At 42.0% G+C, this 26,952-nt stretch overlaps 1 protein-coding gene across 1 annotated transcript in view; it reads right to left on the bottom strand.

Annotated features, from left to right (window-relative positions):
* Positions 1-4,083: 4,083 nt before the first annotated feature.
* LOC133468197 (forkhead box protein N3-like) overlaps positions 4,084-26,952 on the bottom strand; it is an 87,394-nt gene continuing 64,525 nt past the window's right edge. The window contains exons 4-6 of the mRNA XM_061753786.1: positions 25,479-25,537; positions 13,088-13,196; positions 4,084-8,529 (exon numbers count right to left, since the gene is read on the bottom strand). Of these exons, the coding sequence (XP_061609770.1) occupies positions 7,998-8,529; positions 13,088-13,196; positions 25,479-25,537 (700 nt within the window). The 3' untranslated portion in view covers positions 4,084-7,997. The remainder of the gene's footprint in view (positions 8,530-13,087; positions 13,197-25,478; positions 25,538-26,952) is intronic.

Raw genomic sequence — 26,952 nt, 5'->3', positions numbered from 1 at the left:
TGCATGCCGAGTGGGCAACATATATCACATAATATAATGCTACAAAATGCTTGTTAAAACAGCATGAGAGTCAATTAAATGACATCAATTTGTCCTGGTCGGTCAAAGCAGAATCCTTACAGCAAAGCCCCACTTTGCTCATTGCCACCTAGCTGCCCCTTTTCGAGAGGAAGAGAAGTAGGGGGGGGGGGGGTGAAACGGCAGTAAAACAGGCCTAAATCCAGATGTCAGTGGGTAAGGCAGGGCAATAAACTCATTGCATACTATGTGCGGTTTAATCAAATGAAAGACTTGTTCTTATCTCTTGTTGCGAGCGTAGATCTCAGGTATCACTTAGTCGGCAAGATTGGCAGGTGCGAGCCATGTAATACCTTAGGAGTAAGTCACGAAAGTTTAAAACTTTCAAAGCTGAATTTGAATATTGTTCCTTGAAATCTTATGGATTTCTTCTCCAACAGCTTCTCCTTTTCATTTTGTAGCGATACACTTGGCTGCACTGCTTCAAGTCCATAAATGTGGACCTTCGAGTTTTCTTGTCCAATCAGATTTCAGCCTCTTTGTGTTGCCTGTTCTGTTGTAGTATGTTTTATTTCTTTATTTAGGTATCATTTTTTTTTTTTATTTTGCTTTTATGTGCGATACATTTTGGGTGCATCATCATATATATATATATATATATATATATATATATGTATATTTCTCAAGTGTTTTTGAGGTGAAAAAAAAAACCCCAATAATGAGTATTGTTTCGTATTTATCGCCAAGAATTCCTCTACTTGCAATTTTGTAATTGTGTGTGGTGACATTTGACTACCACAAGAGGTTGCTCACACTCCATGTTACCTGTCTCAAGCGTGACCCTCAGCTCGCGGTCTTTACGAGCGCTCAAAAACACGCAATCCACAATCCAATCACTTTAGAATGCGACTGTTTTCCCACACACGACCAGGGGAGGTGTGAGCCTTGTCCTCTGCATTTAATCAAATATGGACTTGTCCTGATCACCGATGGGATCGCTCGCACAAACGCCAAAGCTTTGCCATAAATGACAACTGGCGAGGAAGCAGCTCTGCTTCCGTCTCCATGGAAACTTGTCCTCACTGGTCATTGTGTGGCTATGGATGATATATCCCAGAGACGTACAACTCAGTCTGCATCCGCTGCTCTTTCACAATTCAATACACAAGGCGACACAATATGAAAGGTTAGAATAAAGTTATGCATAATTGTATGTGGAAATATTAACACAATAAACCATTAGTGCACTTCAGCAGACACATACACCAAGTGTAGCTAAGCTATTAACCGAGAATGTGTGTAACTTTACACACGTACACACAAAAAAGTTGTACGCTGCACATTTGAGAACGTGCATACTCATTTATTTGCGACGGCCAATATTTCGCTCCAAGATAAAAACGATTATCTTGGAATCTCATCTGTCGTTCTCAAAGTGAGATGTGATTAAATAGAACGCAGTTTAGTGCAAACCAATTGAGTCCCACTCTTAGTAACTGATGATGCCTTCTAAACATCTTGTGAATGCCCCACCCCCGCCCCATCTTGCTTTGGTTGCATAGCAACAGAGAAACTGCAAGCTCCAATTGTGTTGATGGTGGGAGCGTGCCGCACACACTGACGCGCTGAGTGGAGATTAAGCCCATCTCAGCTTCAATTATGAATGGACTTTCACCGCCACATGGCACCCCCCTCTGCCCCCTTCAGATTGATAGGGCGTTGACCAACACTTTGGTAACCTTTTACTCCTTTGCCTAAAGGGAGAGCTAAGTTTGATCTTTAATCATACATATTGCACTAACACGATTAGAGGAGGTAAATGAATAATTAACCGTCAGAGGAGGCAGTTATGATAAGACCCTTGTTGATGGGTAAGTGTGAGGTTAATGATTTGGGGTCAGCCTTTAGTAGAAAAGGAAAACCCCTCCACTTTCACTCAACTATGCATGTGGCCAATGTTGCACTGTGGAATGAATGGCAATACAAATATATGTTGTAAATGGGGCAGAACATTGACCTAGTGATTAGCATACCTGCCTCGCAGTTTTGTGGTCATGGGTTTGAATTCCTATATGGAGTATACATATACTCTCCCTTGATTTTTGTGGGGTTTGTCCTCCCACATTCCAAAACACAGGCGTCTTCCCACCCGTTGAGCCAAGGCACTTTCTTTACATTATAAATATCTCACTGCACACCACTGAGCAAAAAATGTCACAAAAAGTACTGTGTGCTGGAATAATAACGATCTCGTCCTAATTTACTTACAAATGTACTCAGAGTGAAATCTGGGCCTGTTTAGTTGAACACTAACTAGGCTATTGTTCTGTTGTGAAAATGGAAATACCTTCTGCCATCTAGTGGAAGTGGATTTAATTGTTCTAGTCACTAAAGGTCAATGGCATACGGTACACTCCTAAGAATTTCACCGTAAAAAAAAACAAACATGTAACTTACTGGCAACGGGATCGCCAGTAATTTACAGTTATTCTTCAGTGCGTTTATGTCATTTGATTTGAACAGTACGTTATCATATTTTGGATTAAAGCGTTGTCGCCACGATTTAACAGTACATCGACCATGATGTAGTTAACGGGATGCTTCTGTATAATAGATTGCAGTTTAACAGTACCTCAACAGTCATTTATTTGAACAGTATTTACTGTATTTTGGATTAGAGTAGACAATAGTAGGATAACTGGGTTATGGTAATTTTACAGTCTATGCCAGTATGTTACTGTTTTTGTCATGAACACAAGCACACAAAATCTTCCTCGAGCAGTTCATTTCAACCCATCACAGTTGTGGACACAGCAAGTACACTGGAGTGGGGGGCTGGTTGAGCACCCAAGGTATCGGTGTGCTGCTCAAGGAGACCACAGCTGTGGGTGCATGGGCCATTGCTGAATGCTCTCCAGCTCTGTCAAGATGATGTTCTTGTTGTTGCCCGCTGTCCTCTGGCGGTCAATGACTTGAGCCGGGGTCCTCCCGGTGGCAGGCAATGAGCTTAACCACTTGGCCACAGCTGCACATTGACGCTTTGCTGTCCAAAGTCAAGAGAGTCCATCCCATCCGTTTTCAACACCGCTTATCCTGTTTAGGGTCGCGGGTCAAGAGAGTCCTTTCTTCTCATTCAGAAATGAGTAGCATGAGAAGTTTGACTAAATAGGAAGTATTGCCTTCCAAATTGAAAGACAAGCCCTATTGGACGTGAAGGGATGATGGTGCTACTTCTGTTAGTTAGGAGAAAAACTATGTATGGTGATTGTGGCTCAGTTGGTAGAGCCAGCCATCTGCTGACTAAACAGGTAGCAGTTCAAATCCTGCTATTGAAGAGTCCTTGGACAAGAGACTGAATATAATAACTTACCTTCAGGTTGGCGTTCTAAATGAGAAACTGGTATCAATTGCCTTACTTGGGTAAACAAAGATATAAATGTATATTATATGCATAAACACTCTTTATAGTAAATAAATCCTTCTTTTTTGGCCCAATTAAGAGAATATTTTTGTGGTACACCTAATGAGGTCTCATGGCATACTGGTTGGGAATCACTGGACTATAGAAAATGGATACTAAAAATGATTAGAAAACAATGTTTGTTACAGTACTGCCATCTACAGTTTTGAAAGTGCTTTGAATGGCATCGACTATGAGAGTAATACATCATCATAACTGAAGTAAGAGATTTTAGGCTCATGTTGAGATGTCACGACACACAATTTGAAAGTGATTCAAATAAAACTGTGACAGGAGGATGGATGATGAGGTAGCCGTTGTGAAATGTTGCGACTTTCCGTTTGCCCCATCAGGGGTTGCACAGCAAGTCATATCACGGAAAAACAATTTCAAATCCTTCTTTTTTTCAATCGTGTTTTCCCAAATTAGGGTCAGGTGAGCGAGAGTCTATCGCAGTTGACTTCGGGCAATAGGTGGGGTTTACCTTGGACTGCTTGCCAGTTAATCGCAGGCAGTTTTTTATTTAATTTTTTTTTTTAGCTAATAACGGTACATTATAGTTAGTATTTGTGCTTCTCCTAAAAGAACAGCGCAAACTAATCCTCTGCAACTTGGATTATTTTTTTTATTTTTTATTATTGCAACCAACTGGAAGACAATACATCACATAAACATCATTGCAGTTTCTCAGAAAATGGAAAAAAAATAAAACAACATTTATATATATTTTTTTGCCACAGTATTGGACAACGTTGATATTTACATGTAGTGATGAAACAGGTCTGTAACTCATTCTTTGGCAATATGATTGCACAATAAGGAGGAGGATAAGGAGAGAGTTGAACATTTACTGAAAAACCAACACACCTGGGTGTACTCTGCGTCACGTCTCGCCGATCAATAACAGTTTTGCATTTTTGACATCACTAACCTATGGCTTTCCAATACTCAGCTTAGACAGTCGCCAAATAGAACGGCAGTATTGTAAACTATTTTGCTCGAGAGAGAGAGAGAGAGAGAGAGAGAGAGAGAGAGAGAGAGAGAGAGAGCAGAAAAACAGAAAAAGAAATTGGCGATTTTTAATTTTCTAGCATTTTTCAGTTTACTTGGCAGCTTTGAAAACAATACTTGTTAAGGGTTTTTTTCAGGCAGTGAAGTAAACTATTTGCTTTCAACGTGTTGGAGGTCAGGAGTTCTTGAATGCAAATGAGCGAGACAGAGGAAGTATTGTTACTATTATTATTTTTTTAAAGCCACATATTTTGACATGCCTCTTACCAAACCAACATGATATTTGTCAGCACGTGAGTGGGTTGTTTCTTTAAATACAGCAGAGGGCCTGACCTCACACAGATACCGCACAAGAGAGACAGGTGGCACATAACAAGACACTGACTGACTGTCTCCTTTTAGCCTTTTTTGATGTCAGCATGGATACCATACAAAATGCAAAAAAGCCAGTGATGCATGCTACAGGTGGCAAAAAGGATTTCACCAGTGTGGATGGGACATGCATACGTTCGGCTACTTGGCTCACTGCTCGGGTGCACATTTGTACTGTAGCTTCCAAGCAAATAAAGCGGCGTTGGAAGCCAAACCACAAACGGTGGCGCAATATCAAAATCACTTCAGAATGAAAGAACGTCTTTGCTCATGCCTGCTTTGTGAATTTCCAATTAAGTCGTTCTTTCATTCACAGCTGGAAGAGATAACCTTAACACCTTGAAAGTGAGCGGAATTAGCTTACCTTTAGCAACGTATACAGTAGATTTAAAAAACATTGAGCTGCTTTATACTGAGTGAAAACTTGAATCTACAACTGCAAATCAATATTTCAATTAAGGATGGGCATAATAATTGACTCACTGATCATTTTGTACTCCGGTTTATGGTGTCTTAAAACAACTGAAGCATATTGGAGCGCACTACATACTGTAGTGACAACTTGCACCGCAAACACACAAATCTTACATTTTGCCCCTAAAACAAGTGAAACAAAATCTGCCAGTGGAACTAGTATAAGTTGAAGGCATAAGATTCTAGAAATCAAATCTTGAATCTTAAAACAAGTCTTTTTGTACTTCTAAAAATAAAAAAAAAGTCAAAACTGTCTTCAAATAAGTACAGTAAAAGATGATTTCACTTGAAATAACTGAAATTCACTAGGTAGGATTTGCATCTTTGCAGTGTCCAGAGGCGCTGTCGATTCAGTCTGTCTTCCCCCGTTTGGTCTGAGAAAGTTAGTCTGTAAAATGCCCATCCCTATTTTTAACCGTACGTACAGTTAAGCCTAAAACTATTCATACTTTGGTCAAACTTTGAAAATTTGGTTTTGTGATTGGCCTGTGTGCCTTCTGTCTTGAAAAAGAGAGCAACTTTGAGAAGCTGGGCAGTGTGATATTAAAGAATGACAGCTGCTGATTTTGATCATTTTACATATCCTTGATTTCATCAGATACATTTGAGAAAACAATTTCATGCACCATTGTCAAGGACCCTGGTTGCAAAATTGAGAACACCCTAGTTTAATCAGTTTAATCGTTGATATGCCTGTATGGAGAAAAACATAGCCAAGGCATGAATACCTGTGGGTTTAACTGTGCATCTTTGTGTACAGTACATCTATGCCACTGAGTGCATTCCTACTGTAGTTCTCTTTAATACCTCTCCAAATAGCCTTTGTATCTGAACATATGAGGTTCTTTAAGGACACTGACAACATGTCCAACTGTTTGGTACATTTACACTGAACAATGCTGATGGAAACAATACACACGCACCCGCACGCACACACAGGAGGGTAAAGAACAAAAACAAAACAATACTGTTATGTTAAACGAAAATGTCTGTCACGTCTTGAGAGGTACTGAGGGCAGGCAGGCACAATGTTAAACTGTGTGTTCCTGGACACGCACACATACACACACACACAAACACACACCACAGATGTGTTGTGGAATAACACAGGGGTTAACACTGATCACCTAAAGTCCTAAACCACCGCATGAGCAGAAGAAGACAAGAAGCCCACCACTAAGAGCCGGAACCAACGTTTCGAGGTGGCACCCTCGGGCCGCTAGCTACAGAGTTATGTCCCCACGTTGCTCCCTGAAGGTGTGTCTTTGAAAACCTGCTCAAGAACCCAAAAAGGATTCAAATATACGCAGGAGGATAAAACAAAAGAAGATCCAATAAATTCACGGGTATAAGAATTGGCGCAAAACAAATGTTTTTCTTTCCTCTAGGATCAAGGTTTATATGAAAATAAGTCATGCTTCATGCTAAATACATCGTTTATCTTACATGTTCTTTGAATAAAAAAGATTTGCTTTTTATCTTATTTACAAGCACCCATGCAATATAACTGAGAAAGTCCTGCAGGTCAAATTGCTTCAATTAAGAAAAGAAAAGAAAAGAAAAAACAAAACAAAACAACCCCAAAAAATAATCTAACTTTTTACAGAGTTGCCTGCGCGGGACAAATTGCTTATATCTTTATGAGGGTAGAGTGAGGAGGAAACAGACACAAACATAACCCCTAAGACAGTTTGTGTATATAGTTCTTGGACATTGCCAAATGAATACGGTAGCCACGGGGAGCTACAATGTCTTTTCCAGGCGTCTCGAGACAGGAAGTACTGGGTAAAGTTTCAGGGACGCTTACATGATGCAACAACAACAACAAAATGAAGGAGATATTGCCTCACACCCGGCACACTATCCATCTCGAAACATGAGATTTTTTTTTCTTCCATATTTTAATATATCTATTCTTAAATACTATGAGTGCTCTCGAAATAAACCATGTTGCTTTACTATAAGTGGCGTAAAATAATATCAAGTGCATGAGTATATATCACATTGGGTTTTACAATTATTTTGACACTTAAGGTCGTTCTCGTCAAGCTTAACTACCGTTGCCTTCGGGTGTTTTTTTCTTTTCTTTCTATTTTTTGTCAGCTGTCATATTGGCTACATGAAGCAACCTGGTCACTTCTCTTTGGCACAGTCTCACATTTGTGCTCGTGGATGTAAGGAGAGTGATGCTAGTGAGGGGCTGACACCCAACACACACTGACCCACCCCCTCCCTTCGCCCGAGTCTGGTAGGCTCTGCCGCCTTTGCTGGCATCACTGCAAGATTGCTACAGGTTACGCACGCGAACAAACAAATACGCAAGACAAACAGCCATTTTCTTTCCTTGTACTGATTCACTTTTGCCCACTTGTTCAAACAAATGCTTTACTATGGCTTTCATCCCCTTTGAAACAACAAAAACAACAAAAGACATATGAGAAGTACCCATTAGTGTTGCTGAACATGTAGGAAAACATAGATTTTTGATATTGCCACAAATAAGTAGGATTCACCTAATGCCCTGCAGATAGATAGAGGGAGATGAGAAGTGTCCGTAGAGACTAAACATGTTACCTGTTGATCTATTTGTGTGTTGTACAGTGTGTATGTGTCGGCGTGCTAACGTGTTAATGTGTTGGCGTGATTATGTACTATGTGTCTTTTAGTTTCTCAGGGCCTCTTTCTGCTCCTTCTGGCCCTTGGCGGTGCGGTTTGTGATGTTGTTGAGGCAGGCTCGGACGCCGGCCAAGTGGAGCAGCGACCCCGCCGCCTCCTTCATCTCCTCGTCGTCGCTCTCCGGCGGCTTCTCCACTGCGCGCCGCTTCTTCAGCGGCAGCGTGTCGCTAATGCCCCTCGCTCGGTTTTTGGTCCACGCAAAGCTGCTTCCCGCCAGAGTCCCGGGTCCTGCCCCCAAGCTACGTCTCTGTGCGCGCAGGGGTTGCTGGGAAAGGTAAGTCGCGGCGGCGGTCGTGACGTGGGGATCCAGCGGGATCTCCCGGGGCTCGGGTTTGATGTCGGATTGGATTTCCACGGCGATGATGTCGTCGTCGTCCGTCGGAGACGAAGGGGCCGTGGCCTGGGGGGATTTGGCGGTGCTGTAATTGTGGTCTTCCTGAAGGTCCTCGCCGCAGGGCGGAGGAGAGTAGCAGGAAGGGCTGTCCTGGCCTCGTTTCAGATAGTCTCCTATGGATGATCTGTGGGAAACAAGAGCATAGAAACGGACGCATATTCTTACTTCTTTTTCTATACAGTGAACCCCCACATATAGGTGGTTTGGCATTTATTTCTTTATTTTTTTTTTATCTACCCTCACCTCACCTATTTGCTGGCTTTGTGTTCAGACCAAAGCCCTGTCTCATCTATCAGCATTGCATTGGCGGCATGTTGTGGCATTTCGGCGCCAAGGAACTATGCTGAAGTGAGCTGAGACGCTTCATGGAAGAGTTGAAAATTTAAGATAAGAGGACTTTATGGTGGCAGTGAACTCAGCTCACTTCACAATAAGCCGAAGTTTGGCAGATACAAAAATAGGCTTAAGCTGTTCAATGCATTCCCCAGTTAAAGTCTCCTGTCAAACTCAATGTCGTGTATTTAAAACAACCACATAACTTTGCCATCCGTCTGCTGGCTTAATGCTAACACATAATGGTAAATGCCATAGATGGACCAACAAATGGCATCTATGTGATGTTATTATGCAGCAACACATGTAGAAACACAACATAACAATACTCACAGCCAATTATTCTTTATTCTTGTGAAAAATGACTGATTATTGCAGATAACCGCAATGAATGAATCATGATGCACAAAAAAATTAATTATGATACTAGTATGTGTTTTACTGAAGTAAAATGTCATAGTGGGCAATTTTCCTTCTTAAAGAACACATTGGAAACATATTTGGTTTTTTTTTGGGGCGGAGGGGACTGGATCAATGGTGAAAGATGATTTTAGATACGAGTGTCTTTGAGTGTCGGAAGGAATTGAACTTGTATCTCAAGGCACCACTGTACTTGCGGATATATCTTGATTCACAGCAGGGCTCAGCTCATTCACGGGGGAACACTGAACCGAACGCTCCACAGAACCTCCTCCATTGGCTTTGCATTCATCAAGTGACCATCACTCTCAGTCACCTAGGTTCTAATTTGCATATCATTCTGGTCAAAATTAAACAGTTCAAATCGGGAATAAAATAAGGCAGTTTATTTGCAGTCCATTCTGAAAAACAGCATATCATTTCTCAACTAATTTGGGTTGTGGGTGAGTTATAGCCTATCCAAGCTGCCTTTGGCCAAGAGGCGGACTACACCCTGGACTGGTTGCCAATCGCAGGGTACATCTCAGACAGCCAACCACTCACATGTCAGTGCATGGGAACTGAATCCACACTGCCTGTAGGTGAGCAAACCACTACACTGTCAGTGTCTCAGTGATTATTATACGGTCATCAATATAGTATATTGGATGAAAACCACATAAGATACATCACTATCTATGTAACCATAGAAGTTGTTTTTTGCACATGAAGCACACAAAAATGAAAGCAATTCAATCATTTAATACAAGTTACCTTTCTCTCACATTAGTTGTATCCTACCATTCTGACCACTTTTGATGAAATCTGATGAAATAAAACCAAAATTCCCATTATATTAAACAGTGAAAGTGAAACTCTTTAGTGGTGCAAATGCACTTATCCGGTACTTTGATATTTGGTGGCGTTAGTATCAAATCTCCATCAGAACAGTTTGAGGATTTTTTTTTTTTTTTAATATACTATTTTTTTTCACGTATACAGTTTTATTTTTTTAATTTTATGTTTTGTCATTTATTAAAAACAATTAAAAATATATATTTTAAAAAAACTATACAGTTTCACAAGATTGTGGGGCAAGTTGAAAATGAATACTGTACATTGAAGTGACACATATTTTCATGAGAAAGGTGTATCAGCTATTACATTTCTTTCTTTTTGTATCAGTTTTGTAATCATAGATACAAGTAGTATTAAAAAATAAATATATACTTTTTTAAAATACTTTTCCCTTGTAAATTTGCATAAATACTGGTTAATAATTTTCTCACAATTGCTGTATCCTTATGGTTGGCAAAATACTGTGATAATTTCATTCATTTGTCTATTTCATGCGGCACGGCGAGCGACTGGTTAGCACATCTGCCTCACAGTTCTGCGGACCGGGGTTCAAATCCCAGCCCCGCCTGCGTGGCGTTCGCATGTTCTCCCCGTGCCCGTGTGTGTTTTCTGCGGGCACTCCGGTTTCCTCCCTCATCCCCAAAACATGGATGGTTGGTTGATTGAAGACTCTAAATTGCCTGTAGGTGTGAATGTGAGTACGAATAGTTGTTTGTTTTTCTGTGCCCTGCGATTGGCTGGCGACCAATTCAGGGTGTAACCCACCTCTCGCCCGAAGATAGCTGGGACAGGCTCCAGCATGCCCGTGACCCTTGTGAGGATAAAGCGGTACAGAAAATGGATGGATAGCTTCTTCATTTACTTTATTGCAACTTATCTGTCAGTCTTACTCCTTAAAGAAGCACTGATGATAGCAAATGATACATCATACACATCAGTGTGCCCTCTCTCTTGGACATTTCCTCCCTACAGAATAAGAGAGTTAGAATATTAATAAATTATGGAACACACATGCATTCTTTCAATGATCACATATTCGCTTCTACCTTTAGTGTCTGTTTAATTCACTATACAGTACAGGGCATCACAGTCTTATTCTCTGGATATGCATGTTCAGGCATGCTCGAAATGTTCTTGGACTCACCCGCCAATAAATGTATTTGTTCGTGTGAATGTGGAACACTTACATAATCACTTGGGTAAAATGTTGGCAAGTGTTATGACCATGATCAGGATGAGTAAATTATTGTGACGCACGTTGTGTTTGTGTAAAACACATTTACTGATCAAAACCTTTAGTACACTTGTATAATAACACTAAATGACACTGTCAGAGAAGTATTAATTTAACATGTTCAGTATCATGGTTGTAGACTGTGTGTGATGTAGAGCTTTTTTTTAACAGTAATAATAATTATTACTTGGCCTCTCTCATGTAACTAAATAGTATCTGAAATAGTAGCCGTGGCCCAATGGTTAAGATCATCGCCTCCCACCGTGGGGGACCTAGGTTCAAGACCCCGACTGGACCATCCCCCGGACTCACGACTGTGGTGTCCTTGAGCAAGACACTGATACCCCGAAATGCTCCCTGGGTGCTTCAGCTGCCCCCTGCTCCAGTGTGTTCCACTAACATGTGTATGTGCTCACTGTGATGGGTTAAATGCAGAGAACAAATTTCATGAGCATGCATGTTCATGACAATAAAAGGTGATTCTATTCTATTCTATAGTAGAAATAACATGACCCAAGGACTATGGCTCATGATCCAGGTCCAGCTCCAGAATTGGGGATTTAAGTAAACTGTTTTTTACATGTACATTTGGGAAAACCTTCAATGCTAAACACAATTAGTTCTGTGATGCCAGTTGACTTTTGTTCAGTTGCCTAAAACATATTTCCCCATAGGAAATAATGTAAAGCGACTTAATTTGGCAGCACAGCACCCTAGTGCCTCACAGTTCTGAGGTTCTAGGTTTGAATCTTGTACGGCACCTCTTGCCCATAGTCAGCAGGGACAGGCTCAAGCTCACCCGCCACCACAATGAGGTCATGCTATAAAATGGCTAGATCCATGGATTAATATGTTCACCATCATAAAACCTATGATAAACTAAACCAAATGTGTTTTCAGAGCAGTTTTGCCACCTGGTGGCGTTTTATTGCTTTTGCTGTAATTAATAAGTGTCTCCCTGTGTGGATTCGGGAAGTAGAATAAGAACACTTTGCCTCATCGGTATGTACTGTATAAGCAAAAAAGTGTACTCGAGGCTCACTCCAGGTTCCATGCTTATTACACAACAAGAAAACCATGCCACACTTTATTTTACCAAAAAAATCCAGAAAGTCAAACACTTGTGGAGATAATCCTTAATCTCAGAAGATTTTCTGACATGTTGCGTGAGCTCACGCAATCATTTTCTTTGATTACTGGGGCATATTTTGGAAAATGTTGGTTGAACGCCATTCGACTCAGATGGTTCCCCTGAAATTCACCGCATACAAGATGACACCTGCTGCTGTGAAGATATGACAACAATTCTATAGTTTTGTGAGAATCTGCAGACCTGATCACTAATCTCACTGATGGGTTTCATGACATCATCTATCTTTGAGTGTTTCACACAGTTAACCATAGGCAAAAGTTCTCATATTTTTTGCTCGTTTTTAAGCGCAAGCAAAACTATATATGTATGTGAGAAGTGACAAGCACAGGATTATATGCAAGGGCTCCTGATTGGCATCGAAGGAGATGACGCTACCTGTAGTAAAATGGGTATTGCACTAGTCGATTTCTGAAATAAAACATATTTTAAATGAGTTTTACGTAGAAGTTCTTTAGTTTTTCAGGGTTAGGAAATGCAACATTAAACGATGCCGTGATAAGCAGTCTGCTAGTAGGCGTGACCCTATTTTGGTATAAATACAGCTAGTCGGCTTTTGCGTTTGAACTCCACAATTTTTGATGGCGCTTTTGTATTGTATATCAGTATTATGTGTCTGTCAAATGGAAACGTGTTATGCACTCAAACGCCCTGATTGGCACTAAATACTGTATAATGTCTACAGTCTCAATAAGAAAGTTGACCCACCTTATGGCCGAGGTTCTGCTCCCTACTGGGCTTACAGGAACAGGTCTTATCACAGGGAAGAGTGCCTGGCTCCTGACACGGGCGCCATTTTGAATCACACCATGGGGAACTACAAGACAAGAGCAAGCACACAGACTCAGACAACAGAAACCCACACAAACACAAAATTACAGTAATATTCCAAATTAAATCTAGAGGACGGAGGGGGAATGGCGGCATGGTCGCCGAGTGGTTAGCACATCTGCCTCACAGTTCTGAAGCTGGGGGTTCGAATCGGGACTCCAGCCTTCCTGTGTGGAGTTTGCATGTTCTCATCCGTGCTTGCAGCTTTTCTCCTGGGTTTTCTCCCACATTCCAAAAATATGCTTCTCAGGTTAAGTGAAGACTAAATTGTCCTTAGGTGTGAATGTTAATTTGTCTATGTGCCCTGTGATTGCCTTGTAACCAGTTCATGGCGTACCCCGCCTCTCGCTCAATGTCACTTGAGAAAGGCTTTAGCTCAGCCACGACCCCAGTAAGGATAAACAGTATGGAAAATGAATGGATGGAAGGGGGAAAAAAACAGCGGTAGTAGTTTCTCAGACACATGATTAGATGGCGATAAGAGCTCGCAGCAGCTCAAGGAGACTCCGCCGACCATCTGAGGAGGCCAACGGGGTTCTATTGATGAGCAAGGCAAGGTTAAATTGAGCCGGAAAGCGTCATAAATGAGTTAAGGGCGATGTGAATCATTCAATTACCAACGACCGATGGGCGATGCTAAATCTAGCCCTTCCCACGCATAAAGGCTGTTGGAACTCAAGATGTGCAATTTTTTATTCAGTTAATGACATGTTTATTCTGCTCATGTCCATTCTGTTTTTTTGGGTGCAAAAAAAGTGAAGTAAACAATAAAATGGAAAACGGATGTTTTTACACTATTCATATACCTCAAGCGGCACGGTGGCCGACTGGTTAGAGCGTCAGCCTCACAGTTCTGAGGTGCGGGGTTCAATCCCCGTCCCCGCCTGTGTGGAGTTTGCATGTTCTCCCCGTGCCTGCGTGGGTTTTCTCCGGGCACTCCGGTTTCCTCCCACATCCCAAAAACATGCATGAATTGGAGACGCTAAATTGCCCGTAGGCATGACTGTGAGTGCGAATGGCTGTTTGTTCCTATGTGCCCTGCGATTGGCTGGCAACCAGTTCAGGGTGTACCCCGCCTCCTGCCCGATGACAGCTGGGATAGGCTCCAGCACGCCCGCGACCCTAGTGAGGAGAAGCGGCTCAGAAAATGGATGGATGGATGGATGGATGGATTCATATACCTCAAAGTTCAACATTTCATCAGACCATAAAACATTGCTTCACATTGCTATTGGGAGCAATGTTATTGAGATGATTAATATTTTAATTTAACTGGGCCAGAATGTTTTTCTTTGTATGGAAAAGGTGTGGCAAAAACAACCATGTGCATCGGCAAAAGAACAGCATACCCACAATGAATCATGGTGGTGACAGCATCATGCTTTGGGCTTGTTTCTCTCTTTCGTCAAGGTGAAGGAAGTAATGAACGGTTTCAAATACCAGTTAATTCTGGCATTGAATGAATGAATTTCACCTTTCAGCATGATAATGAACCCCACTGTGCATCTAAACAGCAAAAAAAAAAAAAAAAAAAAAACGGTTCACCAGAGCAAAACAAAAAAGGCTTTGGGATGACCCAGCCAGAGGCCAACTGAAAATCTGTGGAGTAACCTGTAGGGAACCATACTCCAAATATCCCTGCAATCTGAAATATTTGGTGCACTTTTTTTAAATGTCAAAATGCGCAATGTTAACAGACTGAAAAAAAAAAACATAGAACGTCATTAAAGCTGAAAGTTGCTTAAAAGTATAGTATTATGCTATGAACGTTCGCCTAACGTCCCTCGCATGAGTTTGATTGTGGAAGTATTTACACAGACTGAACGCGCAGTCGCTTCATTTGTGCCACATTTACAGTATAAGCTCCTCCCACCTCAGTCCTCTTCAGCGGGTCGTCGGACACGAGTGCGCTGTGAACTGCAACATGACAAGTCACCCTGGCTGGTTCCTGTGATTTTTTTCTTCTTCCTAGTTTTACTCCCCTTTCCAGCCCTGCGACCCTCGAAGTTGGCGACTAAGCGCTTTGAGCGGCCAGCGGGACATCCCGCCCGCCAGGCTGGGCCTTTGCTCATCATTCTCAAAGCTGATTGGCTGTCACAATGCGATTTGTGGCTTGTAGTTCAAATGTTCCAACCCGAGCGAATAGGCGAACATGGCATTTTAACAACGGTAACAGGTGTTTACTTTCTATAACCACTGTAAAGAAAACAAAAAATACAAACTGAAGAAGAGATTTTGTAATATTGTATGAACAGCTGTACAGGTACTACTTGTCTATGTCTGGTAAACACTGATGGATGGTGCACAGTGAAAAATACATTTAGTTTAGATTTGATACAGTACATATAAGAAAGGGAGGGTGGTGTGTGTATGCGAAAAGTTCGCCCTTACAATAAATGAAAACCACTCCAGTCTCCAAATAGTAATTTAACTAGGTAATGTTTTAATCAAATAAACGCCAAAGGCATATAACAAAGCCCACCTGGAATTTTTTATCTGATCAAAGAGTCAGGAGGATAGATCACTTGTCATCAAACTATTGTTTTGGACCCTCATGGGAGCCAAATATAGAAAGGTTGTTAAAGTGGGAACTTCCTGCAAATGGGACAAACATTCACCTTGCAGCAGCCCGACACCCCGGACCACCGCACAGCCGGGATGATAGAATGGCTTTGGTACAAATCCCTGACAGTCCTCGAGTGACCCACAAAAGCTTGGATTCACAAACCTTTTGAAAATCTGTGTTGAGAGCTCAAGATCTTGCTTTACCAACACCGATGATCCAATGTGACGAGTTCTACACAATATCTATAGCTCTTACCCACTTAACATGGTATAGCACTGTATAAAAGAAAGAACATGACTGCGTGGACTCATGCTTTAACGTGATCACCATTTGAAGTAGCGTAAAACTAGTGTGTGGGAAAATCCAACACATAAAAACATAACTTGCATTGTCGTCCACAGTATGAATATACTGTAACATTAAATATACTAAACACACACAATGAAATTTATGTTCGAAAACCAAAAACGGGCAACCAAGAATATTAAACAACTGGCTGGTGACGAATCCTGGGTGTATCCTGCCTATAGCCCAAAGTCAGCTGAGATAACCTCGAGCTCACATGTGACCCTATTCAGGATAAATGGCATCAGAAATGGATGATTTCCTTGGCACTTTGTGGAGGGGTGACACATGTGCCAAGCAAGATCTGAAAAAAAGTGCTGACGCAAGAATGTATTTTCACTTTGCAGTTACAATCCACTTGCATTGGGACCAAGTGGGGGAGTGACTGCCCATATCCAGCAGATGGAGCTACACCAACAGGGATGGCCTTGCACTCATGATTTTGCCGTCAATCAATAATCATCTATCCATCCATCCATTTTCTGTACCGCTTATCTTCACTAGTGTCGCGGGGGTGCCTATCCCAGCTATCTTCGGGAGGGAGGCAGGGTACACCCTGACCTGGTTGCCAGCCAATCGCAGGGCACATAGAAACAAACAACCATTCGTACTCACATTCACACCTACGGGCAATTTAGAGTGTTCAATTAACCTACCATACCACCATGTTTTGGGGATGTGGGAGGAAGCCGGAGTACCTGGAGAAAACCCACGCAGGCACGGGGAGAACATGCAAACTCCACACAGGCGAAGCCAGGAATTGAACCCCGGTCCTCAGAACTGTGAGGCAGATGTGCTAACCAGTTGTTCATCGTGCCACCTTCAATAATCAAGTTGCTCCAAACTATTCTTTTGCAACTGCAACATGTTTGCAATTTGAAAAACAATCAAATAGACAAAACAGAACTCTGAGACCAAATGTGATATAATCAAGCTGTAAAATCAACCTACTTGACTTGAATTGATTAAACAGGAGAGTCTGACTTTCCTGAGATTGCCGGTTATAAAGCAATTATGTCTCAGTCAAAGCGATATCGCCAATTTCCTACCTACTGTTGAGAGCCCTGGCCAATATCACAACCACTGAAAACATCGAGGTTTTATGCATTTGTGAAATACTGTATATGCATGTATTTTCTAGAAGAGAAGCAGAGAGTGTATTTGTATTTGTAAATCACAGTCTTCCATGACTCAAATTTGGTAGTTTACCACACCACTTTCCTTAAACAGCAGTCATCTTCTTCTCACTCAGTTCCCATTTCAAAAACTACCTGCTGTTTGTGGTGTCTGCTGCCCAGGCTTGTTGAAAGCTGCTACAAACAGTAAGCCTCCACATCAATACAGCTTTGTTACCTTCACCAAGGGGGTTACTGCATGTTTTCATGGGTTTGTTTGTTGGTTTGTTTTGTGTGTGTAAATTTCAGTGTACAGTTTTTGATATATCAACCTCCTTTTTAAAATGATGGATAGGTGATAAAGTCTTTAGCATCTCTGCCTCACAGTCAGGAAATCCAGGTTTTAATCTCCATTGGAACCTTTCTGTGTGGCTTTTGCATGCTCTCTGTGTGGGTTTTCCAGCTTCCTCCCACATCTCCAAAACATACTTCTTAGGTTAAATGAAGACTTTAAATTGCCAGTAGGTGTGATGTGAGTGTGAATGGTTGTTGGTGTCTATACGTGCCCTGCGACTGACTGGCGACCAGTGCCTCTTATTAAAAGCCAGCAGGGATTGGCTCCAGATCACCCTACTGAGGACATGGTTGGATGTTCCCATTACATTTTGATCAGAATCCAAACATTAATATCATCATTGCAATATCACAAATTCAACATTATAGTATATCCTCAAACGGTGACCTCGAAATACAAAGCTTGTCTCAATGGGTCGCTGGGTGCATTGTCTAGTCGAACAAATAAATACAACTCCTGAAATAAAAGGCACATTTTTGCCTCTGACGAACATGTGTTACCGCTAGATAACGCTACTACATTTCCACAAGGTGATACTGCTTGGTTCAGTGGCTGATGGCAGATCAGCAAAGACAGTTAGAGTTACAGTTTGTGGAATTACATGTCCACGTTGGAATCGGATCTTATTGTGCATTTAGCAGCAATTTAAATTGAATGTAAATTATGCCATCTAACACGCTTTTATCACTGTCAAATCTCATTAAATCAGATTGTAATTTATTGATCTTGTGTAGGATGTATAGTGGAACCTCTGTTTTGGTTTGCCCTTGTTTTCCACACGATTCTGTTTTCGACGACTTTTCTTGTCAAAGTTTTTTTGTTGGAGTTTTTATACAGCCACAGCTGAAAATGGTCTGTACCAAACTCAAACTTTTCACCAAAAGGCCAAAGAAAGTTCCAAGTGACCTTTGATAAAGAAAATGAGAAACGCCAAACGAGGATTAAAGAAAACTCGCAGCAAAGTATGAAAACGCTGGATTAGCCTTCTAAATAACCTCTCCTCCTTTCTTGCCCGTCTTTGCCATTTTACATACACCATCAAGGGTCTTCAATAAAGGTAAAATGGAAGTTTAATATTAAATTCATTTAATGACCATTTAATTGATTATTTATATTTATTTCACATTGTTTTATATGTGATAAACTATAATTCTCTATAAAATAATGGATTTGGTTAATATTTTTGGGCGTCTGGAACGGATTAATTGGATTTGCATTATTTCCTACTGGAAATATTGCTTCAGTTTTCATATGATTCTATTTTAGTCAGACTTTTAGATTAGTCAGATTAATCACGAAAACTGATGATCTGCTGAAATGACATTTTCACAAAAAAAGAAATGGCTCAGTATAAGACCACAAGGGATGGGCATTTCTTTATTATGATTTATTAAGATTAACAATCAGTCAATTGACAGTTTGGTTAAATATACAGTATACACATGCACAGTATTTTTATTGGTTGGGAGTATCTCTCTTTGAATCCAAACTCTTGTTTCAATGCAAGACTTGTATTGAGTGGTTTAATGCTGCCTAGTTACTACTACTCACGGGCATCTCACCCAATCTGTGAAAAATGAGCTTCATAAAGTTTTATTGCAACTTTCTTCCACTCTTTTTTTAGCTGACTGTAATATGCAGCTCCATGCATGCATCGCACCACACTGCTCCCAAGAGGCCAAGGTGCATACAGCAGGAACAGTTGATACAGTCATAGCTTTGTATAAAAAGACACATGACTGTCTCACATGAAATCAGATTAAAATGTTTCTGTTTTAGGTCAATTAGCTTTACCAACATTATTTCTATTTGCTAAATACCAGAATACTCAGAGGATTAAAAAAAAAGAAGAAAATATATAATTGACGTCACTGATGGTGTAGCGGTACACTCGCCTGACTTTGGTGCGAGCAGCGTGGATTCAGTTCCCACTCAGTGACGGTGTGAATGTGAGTGCGAATGGTTGTCCATGTCTATATGTGCCCTGCTACTGACCGGCGACCAGTTCAGGGTGTGGTCCGCCTTTCGCCCGAAGTCGGCTGGGATAGGCTCCAGCGCACCGCGACCCTAAACAGGATAAGCGGTGTTGAGAATGGATGGATAGATGGATATATAATAGACAATACAGTCACCCCAGGTGTGCAAGTGTTTTTAGCCATGACTGTATTATTTTTATTCATTGTTTTTTATATCTATTTTATAATATATCATTATTTTACTTGCTCCTAGTTTATTTGCTGGTTGTTCCATTAAGTTATATTCAAAGTTGAGTTTTGGTTGTTAAATATATACTAAGTTTAGAAATCAATCACTAATTGTGTTTATTAATCGTGATTTCAATATCAATCAAAATAATCATGATCATTACTTTTTCCATAGTCGCCCAGCCTTAGTTGAGACTGACTCAAAAGCTCCTCTGCTGGCTGCAGCTCATCAATTAGTATGCTTATCCATAGAAACTATCTTGCCGCTACCTCCTGAAGACAATATCACATCCATTCACGCATTGATTTTAAGGTAACAAACGTTTAAGCCTTAGCGGAGGTCTGCGCTTCAGGAGTGCTTCCCCTCGACACCCTTTTTTTTAGCCTCATATTGCTCATGATCAGGTTTATGGGGAGAAATTTCATTCTGTCTGGGAACCATGGGCTCATGAAAACACACTCACCATCCCATAGCGCCCACTAACAAAATGTCCCCACATTTATTTGGGTCAGAATCATATTGCAAAGATGACATATATACTGTACTGCATATTTGAGGTATGTCACTTTCCTTCTTTGCCTGCAGTAATCTTATTGAGTCCAGTTAGTGTGGCTCTGCCCCTGATATCTCCCGCTCTGCTCTCTATAACCTTATAAGTAAGTCCCTGCACAGTCTCTTTTTTAATCTTGATCACTCACTGTATGCTTGTGTATGTGGTCAGTGCATTAGGTCTCCCTGGGTTGACATGAGTGCCCCCCCTCGCCTCCTGAAGCTCTCCACCTCGAGCTCCAGCCAGGCTTTAGGTCGCCATAGCAACGGCTCCCCTTCCACATGCCACAGAGTGGTAGATCATGCATCAGCAGAGAAAGTGACAGAAGAGAAGGAGAACGTGAGTGAGAGGGGAAAAAGGGGCTGGATAGGAAATACTGTTTGACCTGGACTCTCAAAGCTCAGCGGTGCACTCCTGACCACCACTGTTTGTCCTTGTCGCGCGCGCACACACACACACACACACACACACACACAGGCACAGACACAGACACACAAAGCTCAAGTGAAAGTCGTATGGAAAATGTGTGTAATGGTATCTGCAGCTCTTTGCTTTGTCTCTTCATTCCTCTTCATCGATCCATCTATGTATAGTGATGACTCATATCTCCAACTGAGCATGTATGCCGGCTCTGCAGGAAATAAGCATGGGACGTATGCTAAGGAGTCATGGTGACAAACTATGCAGGAAGAGAACAAACACTCCTCCTGGTGCTCATCCATTTAGGCAGAAGAAATTTACACACCATAGGATGTGGTAAGGGTTAAGACAAGGCCATACAATTGTCATCAGGATTTTGGGGGTTTAAAAAATGTTTTGTTGCCTGCTTGCGAGCCGCATTGTATTAAAAGTACGTGAACATACCTCAAGCAAGCCTTAAACGAACGACCTCTCCTGTCCTGAGCTCCGGTGACAACCAACACGTTTTTCCCCATTTTGTCCTTATAATACAGTTGGGTCGCTCCACTCTTGTTGTCGTCGCCACGGTAACGAGTGTATCCGGTCGCATTTGAGTTGACAAGATAAAGCCCAATGATTGTAAAAAACGGAATGCGGTGGTATTGGAATACAAGATTTTATTGCAGTATTCTGCCATAGTGCAATCTCGAAAGAGCAAATTTGTCTTGTAGTCTGATCCAGGCATTACATGTTGTCTGTCTCAGACGTGTTGTCTGTTCCACACCGCAGACAATGTTTTTTTATTTTGTTTTTTTTTTAATAACTTTCTTGGCCGTCAGATATTTACAGGACTACGCCAAAAGACACGCGACAAGGCTAAAAATTTAACTAGCTTTTGGATTCAAATATACTGTGCACGATTGCGACGTGGAGTAAATGTCTTTTGCGGAGCCGACCAATGACGGTGAATTATGACATTAAAGCCGATCAGCATAAAATGCTAATTATCAGCCGATACCGATAAGGCCGATAAAATCGGTGTAAAGTCTACTGGCGATACTGTTCCACCCCAGTCCTTTAGGTGACCATTACGGGAATTAAAAATGCGGGTGGCAAGTACCACACAAGTTTTATCTATCAGCAGCTCCATCTGCTCGGTCTGGTGGGACACTGCCCCAAGATTGTGCTAATGCAAGCAGACTGTAACCCGGGCCACGACCGATCTAGTATGGAATTCTTTAGATGAACACTCATATTTGTTGGCAAAGCTTAAAAACCGATGGCCTTCCTGACGCATTTATCCGGGCTTGGGACCGGCCTACAGTTTGCACTGGCTTGTGCCCCCATAGGGCGGCAATGGACTGTAGTGGCAATAAATGAAAATAAATTCCTTTAAAAAAAGAAAACACCTTTATCACCTTTTTAAGAGTTTTACTTGGCACATGCGCCAACCCTCTAACTAAGACAATTGGCAATCAATTGTGACACTTATAATTGTCAAGACCTCCACCAAGATCAAAAATTTGTATCAAAATCATTTCGTACACCTTTATCAATACAGTACATATTGCATAAGCCTGATTTTTTTTAAATCACAATTTATGCATTATTCACTCTCATCATCCCAGGACTCAAGAAATCAGCCATTTCAAGACTGAATGACAACAGGCCCGTTGCTCTGACATCTGTGGTCATGAACGGCTAGTGTTGGACCACCTGATGAGCGTCACAGGACAACTTCGGGACATCCTGTAGTTTGCCTAGCAAACAAACAGGTCGGTGGATGATGCAGTCAGCATGGGGCTGCGCCGGGACCTAAGCTTGGATCACGTTCGTGGACTTCAGCTCTCTGTACAAGATCATCTATGAGCTTCTTTCTTCCAAGCTCCTCCAGCTCTGCATTTCTACGACTGCTACTTTTTTTAAATTTATTTTTTAAAGAATTGACAGTTCACAGTGAAACTTTGCCATTTTGTAACACTTCTACTGTTGATCAGTATTACTGCACTATTGTTCACTTTCATTTCCTTATGACCTTAAAACCTTATGACCTAAATGTACATATGTATGTACATATTGGTAGCAATTTCTTGCTACAGTACTACAGTGACACTAATTACTGGTGACCTTGTGTGTTTTAACATGCTTGGGCAATAAAGATTATTTTTAGTCTAAGAATTTTAAGGGTAATGTTGAAAATATTAAAATGCTCACAATGTCTAAGTGGAAAATCCAGAAAATCTGCAACTTGACTCACATCAAAATGTTATCGATTCTTCCTTGGACAATGCCTGACCTCTACAAAACATTTCTTGGTGTCGGTAGAAGCGTTTAGTTTTTTTTCTGTATAGAAAATGGTCTATTGCTTTTCTTCATCAGGTCATCTCCTCTGCCTTTCTATCTGCATCGTGCATCTTTTCCTGTCGCCCATCTCCCTGACTCCCTGCCTGTTTTCCAGGGAAAGTGAAGCCCTGAAATTCACCCGCCCCCTCCCCTGCTCTCATGTGCCGTATATACACGCAGACTCCTCCAGCCTCCTGTTAAATGAGTTCCACATGGCCCTGCAGGCAGCCGTCTCCGCACGGCCGGCAGAAGAGTGCAGCAGACAGGCAAAAGTACACACAAACACGCGTGCTGCACATGCTCGCTGTGCTCAGTCATTCAGTCAAACAGGTTCAAAGGTCACTCCCGATAGACCTTGACAAAACAACTGTTTAAAAGTGGCCCCTCTCCCCCGCCTAGCTGCTGGTTTGGCTGGTGTGTGTTCTGAGGGCAGAATGCATACTAATATTGTCTGACAAACTGATTGGATAGCTGGTGGAATCAAAATGCTGGCAGTTAAACGTAAAAGCTAACTGGCTTGTCTATTTGACAATACAGCTGAGTGTCTAAGTGGTTGGCTGACTGACATTTGCTGTGACTTACAGGAGGGCAAGATAAAGTAGAAGCAACACTCAATCACTGCAACCTGATAAGTCTCTGGAACACGCCCACATACACGACTCATATTAAGCTGGAATGGTAATCAACAGAATTGTCTCATGTGGCTGAATAAATGTGCCGACTCAGCATGCCATGTACCTTGCTAGTGTGGTTGGGCAGGAGTAATTTAATTTGTAATTAGTTCTGAGTTTTGCTCAACAAAGCTGAAAAATATTACAATTAACGACTGCATACATGGGCAGCACAGTGAATGAGTGGTTAGCACATCCATTTCACAGTCCTACGGTTGGAGGTTCGAATCTGCCTTACTTTGTGGATTTTGCATGTTCTACCTGTAATTGCATAGGTGTTCTGCATTCTACATTTGAAAAATATGCTTCTTAGGTAAAATGAAGAAACTGTCCTTTAAAGTGAATGGTTGTCTTATGTGCCCTGCGAATGGCAAGCACCTAATCCAGGTTTCACCCCGCCTCTTGCCAGAAGTCAGCTGAGATAGGCTCCAGTACACCTGCGACCCTAATGAGGATAAGCGATTGGCTTGGTCTCTTATGTAAATGCGGGATGTTCAGTACGATTCAAGAACAAGGCGCACCACATTGTGAGCTTCATTTAGTCATTATGTGAGAAATCTTGTACCCTCCATCACTCCCTCGCTACACTTGTCATTACGTTTGTCGCATGTCAAAGGATGAGAGCATATTTTGAAGTTTTATGTAATAATAATATTATATATATATATATATATAATATTAATAATTAGACTCCACCGATTTTATCGGCCTTATCGGTATCGGCCGATAATTAGCATTTTATGCTGATCGGCTGATCAGCTTTAATGTCAGAATTCGCCGATTCGATCAATGACGTCATTGATCGGCTCTGCAAATGGCATTTACTCCGCGTCCATTTCAATAGGTTCTATAGTCTAGATGTTACTAATAATGGGCATGGGAGATTGAAGTCATGAAGTGTCATCAGAATATGTCATTAATTCCAAGGTTAAATGTGTTATGGACCTAAAGCTCCACCTTGTCACAAGCAGCCTTCTCAATTGTCACCCCTGTCCTTCCAGTCTCCCTCAATGAGTCCAGGCCACTCAGTGACGTCACTCTCAGACTGTGTGTCTAGAGAGAGGCCATGTTTTCAGACACTCTCTGTAACCTTGGCTCCTTGACCATTACAACTCCATTATCAGCGGCGATGGAGGGCACGCCGCAGACGCCTAATGTATCCATTTCCCTCTCCATTTAGGACTTGGCGGCCCGGCGAGCTCCTGGAGTGCTCCCTGATTGGGATTGAATGTCCATTTAAACTGCCTAGCAGCCACCAGGGAGGGAAGGGGATGGGAGGGAGGGGAGGGAAGGGAGGGGAGATGGGAAAAAGGGGAATAATGGGAAATACAAGGAAAATGAGGTGTATAACAGCAAAAGCAAGGGACGGGGAGAATGCATGTTGTGTGTTGAATTAGCAAAAAGAGACAAGGGGATTGCTCCCAATCATCTGATAAGATTTTCTCTCTGTCCCATCTCAATTGATGTGTCTCTACTGGTTAGTTTTAATTTAAAAAAAATGTTTTTTTTAACTTTCAAATATGTAGGAAAGAATTCCTTCACTGGCATTCAGTCAAGTGTCGGAACTCAGCTCTTGGTATTCTCAAGGTGCACTTTTAAAAAGACGGCTTTGTAATTGAGATGATTGCACATTCGGCACCTTCGGGTGGAAGTCGGGCTGTGAAGGAAGGAAGGCAAGAAAGGACGATAACAAAGAGACATACAGACGTGAGACCGTACCTTGTAGGAGAACTCCGCCATTCTTCCTGAAGAGGGGACTCCCCGACCACAATGGAGGACTGTGTTGGTAGGGAAGGGGTGGGGGGGTTGGGTTGGTGGGAGAGAAAAAGAAAAGTGGTCAACCATTTGATCACGTCAACCAGCCTAACAGGCTTCATTGTGAACAAGGTAGCAAGGCATGAATTTGAACCCATAAGCCTGCGCTTCTGATTATAGTGATTAGATTCCCGGGTGTCCCACTGTTGCCATTATTCCCTGTGATTACCTCAGAGAATTACAGCCTCGCCGCCGTAAGTCCATGGGAGTAATTTCTCATGACAACCCCCCACCGCCTGCCACGGGTCCGCACACATCCAAGGAAAAAAAAAAAGTCATCAACGCACTCACAGTTAACACATGCGTGTGTCACAAAGGCATGTTTAAGATAAATATGGCTACGGAGAGACACATTTAAACATGCGCATCTAGCTGGAGGCTGACACACACACACACACACAAAAGGAGCACACAAAGCCGGGGACTCACTTTAGGTGATCATTGCACCACTAATGAGGGAGGTAATGACAGCATTTCTCACATAGCTGGAGACATCTTCCTCAACACACACACACACACACACACAGGCAAGAACACAATACTACAGTCCTGTAGATGAATGTGAACTCATTGGAGGAAAGGTGGAGTGAAAGAAGGAAAAGAGGATGAAGGAGAGGAAGAACATCCAGGTTGAGCATTCTTTAGTTCTGCAATAGAGGACACGTCTTGATGCTCTTTCTTCTCCTCTGTGCTGTGTCTCGACACTTTAACACAATCCAAACATACAGTGTGTTTGATAGCACGGACCTTTCTCCGCCCACGCAGAACAGAAACAAATAAACAAGCAAACAAACAAAAAGGCGGGCTAAACAAAGAACACCTGGAGATGCTGTGAACTAAGAAAAAGCAGTCCACTCGTTTCCACTCATCAGGAGAGTCTCCTTTGTAATGTGAGGCCTGTTTTATGTTGCGCTAAGCTGCTGAATGAGAGGATTTGGATGTCTGCACTTGTGATGTGGTTCTCACCTCGCCAGATGCAGGGGAAAGATGGACCGGAGGCTGGCACGAGCACACACACTCATGGACGCGTACGCACACACTGCACAAAACGCAAAAGCTGAACATTTCAGCCCTGAGCCACCTGCTGTTGCCATGGAGAGTTGCCACATTGCGTTGCCACGGCGATAACATATTTTTCCTGCGCTAACAGCCTGTCTGTTTTCCCTACCACCCCACACCCCGCCAATCTCACCCCCCTTCTCTCTTTCTTTCTTTTTGTCTCTCTTCCTATCCCTGCGCTGTCTCTCACTCGCTCAACAAATGGCCTTGCAGTGCGACAGCACCTGCCTTACATGTGTTGCCATGGTGGCGTTCCCGTTGCCAAGGCGATGTACTGTGCATTTAATACAGTGGCCGAGGGGCTAAACTTGTGGTAGAC

The sequence above is a fragment of the Phyllopteryx taeniolatus genome, chromosome 18, assembly GCF_024500385.1.
Source record: "Phyllopteryx taeniolatus isolate TA_2022b chromosome 18, UOR_Ptae_1.2, whole genome shotgun sequence".
In the NCBI taxonomy this organism is placed as follows: domain Eukaryota; kingdom Metazoa; phylum Chordata; class Actinopteri; order Syngnathiformes; family Syngnathidae; genus Phyllopteryx; species Phyllopteryx taeniolatus.
The sequence above is the reverse complement of the archived record's forward strand: the minus strand, read 5'-3'. Positions and strand labels throughout refer to the sequence as shown.